General features: G+C 41.9%; 1 protein-coding gene across 1 annotated transcript; it reads left to right on the top strand.

Moving 5' to 3' along the window:
- The first annotated feature begins 926 nt into the window (after positions 1-926).
- On the top strand, positions 927-2,053 carry LOC5577204 (protein tantalus). The gene is made up of 2 exons (XM_001663252.2): positions 927-1,215; positions 1,286-2,053. Exons 1-2 carry the CDS (start codon positions 1,148-1,150, stop codon positions 1,899-1,901), a joined length of 684 nt encoding a protein of 227 aa, XP_001663302.1. The 5' UTR covers positions 927-1,147; the 3' UTR covers positions 1,902-2,053.
- The last annotated feature ends 360 nt before the right edge of the window (positions 2,054-2,413 follow it).

Here is a 2,413-nt window from a genome sequence, read left to right as displayed (position 1 = left end):
TGCAATTTGAAGCAATGCAATATTATTAGTGATAATGTTAACAATTTTCAGTGCAACTCGTAGGAAAAACCACACCGCGAAATGATATAGACCGCGAAATGACATACACCCGATTCTGTTTTTGCACGGATTTTTTTACACGGCCGTCCAAAAAAGTTTCCATACATTTTCCTTCCTCAAAACCTTATTTTTGCATGAAACTTCGAGAAGTGGTGTTACTTTTTTTGCACGGTTCTTGAAATTTTGAACTGAAAACTTTGTTTGCACGGTACGCATTCTCCGTGCAAAAACAAAATCGGGTGTATTTCGAAATGGCACTAAACGCAAAACGGTAAACCACAATATTATACGAACCACGAAATGCATTGGTATGGTACGCCGCGAAATGTCGGACAACCATATCTACACAAGAATTAGGTTTGCTTCGACATTCAATAACAATATGCTGTATTTTATCCAATACGTTGTATTGTATGTAAATAGGTTATTCCATTCACTAACTGGTACATTTTTATTCGGGCACTCCCGCTAATTTGAACGGTTACCTCATGCAAACCATCGGGGTTCATTTTTAGTGTTGAACATCTAGTCACCCTAGAACCCGTACTTCTGGTTACCCCTTTGGCTGTTTTGTTTTGATTCTGCATTCCGTTCCACAGCGTTGCATTTCACCTTTACTCCGTTCCATGAGCTAAATGACGTTTGAACCATTTTTAATCTGAGCGATGTGCAAATTAGCGGGATAAAGTGTTCAGATTAAAAGTAGTCAAACCAACGGGGGACCCGGTACATACACGCTTCTATGAATGGATATCTCTCAAGCTGGTCCAACCAAATTCATTTACCCTACCGCCTTTCGACTGCTAAGCGTTTGTCCATTCCTTTGCTCGTGTGGGTAGAAAAAGTGACATATCGCGCTTGATGTCTTTCATGCGTTTGTTTGCCCACTGTTCGCGAGAGTGCAAAACGGAGCTTGATTTCAAACAACGAAGCAAATTGCATTTTGTGTTGCTTCCCAACAACAAAAAAAACGAATTAAATTTATAGTGTCCAGCTACGATGCGTTGCTGTTAGTGTGTTCTGAATTAAGTTTTATTTTGTTATCAACTGTACGTTATTTATTTTTGTTATTTGTGCGGTGGTTTCGATGGACAAAAATCCTATCCAATTGCTTGCCAGTATCGAAAACAATCCACAGGCCACGAACGCTTTCAGGTGAGAACCGTAATTATTGTAAGATAATTTGAATATTTCATTGAAACCCTTACAATCTTATCAACAACAGTTACAACATCGAAAACGATTTGCCGTTTATAATGTCCGCACTCGAGCAAAACTTAAACCTGAAGGAAGACCAAAAGGAGCAACGGTTCGATACGGAGAACGATGACTCGGATGATGAGGACGACGAATCTCCGAGCTGCAGTTCAACGCCAACCAGTCGGGCCCAGAGGCGAAGATCGCCGCGCACCAAATCTCTCGACAGCAAACTGCACAAAATCAAGCGGCGAACGATCGCCAAACCGGTCAAATTCCAGATTAATCTCAATGCGTCGGAGAACGAAATCCGCAACTATTACATGGTCAACAGCAAGAAGATGGATCTCAAACCAACCAACCTGGAGACCATTTTCGAGGAAGGATCTCCGGCGGTAGCCAAGGCGAAATTCTTCGGCCAGCGCAAAGTTCGCCGAAGTTTGAACTGTTCCGATGGATTCAATGTGACGAAAACGACGACTAAGGCGCGCAAGAATCGAGTCCGGAAGCTGCTCGGAGGCGGCCCCAAGCTCGAACGAATGACGATGGATTCGTTTCTGGAACGGCTCAAAGCCATGCAGCATGAAAGCGGAGAGGACGACGAGATATCGCTCGTTGATCCTAAGCTAAACCAGACCGTGTGACGACTGCTTCCGCTGGTTAGAAGTGGATAAACTGTCGACTGATATGACTTTGTATTGGTTTTTTTAGATTAGGTTTACATTTATACGCGTATTGGTAAGAATCTTCAACACGTTTAATAAACTTGTCCTTAGTACAAACTGAATCTTCGGAACGTATAGCTTCGAACGTATATGAATCTTCGTATAGCTTTGATATTATAATATTTGTTGAAAATTAATTCTTAATATAACTGGTGGTAGTTGGTCCCTAGTGATTTATCCTACCTCCGTTCTGGTCACGATCTTCAGATTATCGTGATTCGTCAACATTCGTATTGATAAAGTGGGGGGACATAGTTGAAATGGGGTTTGAAAGAAACGAATGTCAGAACAGGTATCCACCGGCGACGCTAAACGGACCAACGTAATGTGGTGTAATTTGGGATTTGTGGATTGAATACTGATATTTTTTGCCAAGCATCAATATGGGTGACTTTCGAGGATAGCGAAACGTAAGAGGGATTAGGACAAGA

Source organism: Aedes aegypti, chromosome 2 (genome assembly GCF_002204515.2).
Source record: "Aedes aegypti strain LVP_AGWG chromosome 2, AaegL5.0 Primary Assembly, whole genome shotgun sequence".
NCBI classification, from domain to species: Eukaryota; Metazoa; Arthropoda; class Insecta; order Diptera; family Culicidae; genus Aedes; species Aedes aegypti.
Note: the sequence above shows the minus strand (reverse complement) of the source record. Positions and strands in the feature narration are given on the sequence as shown.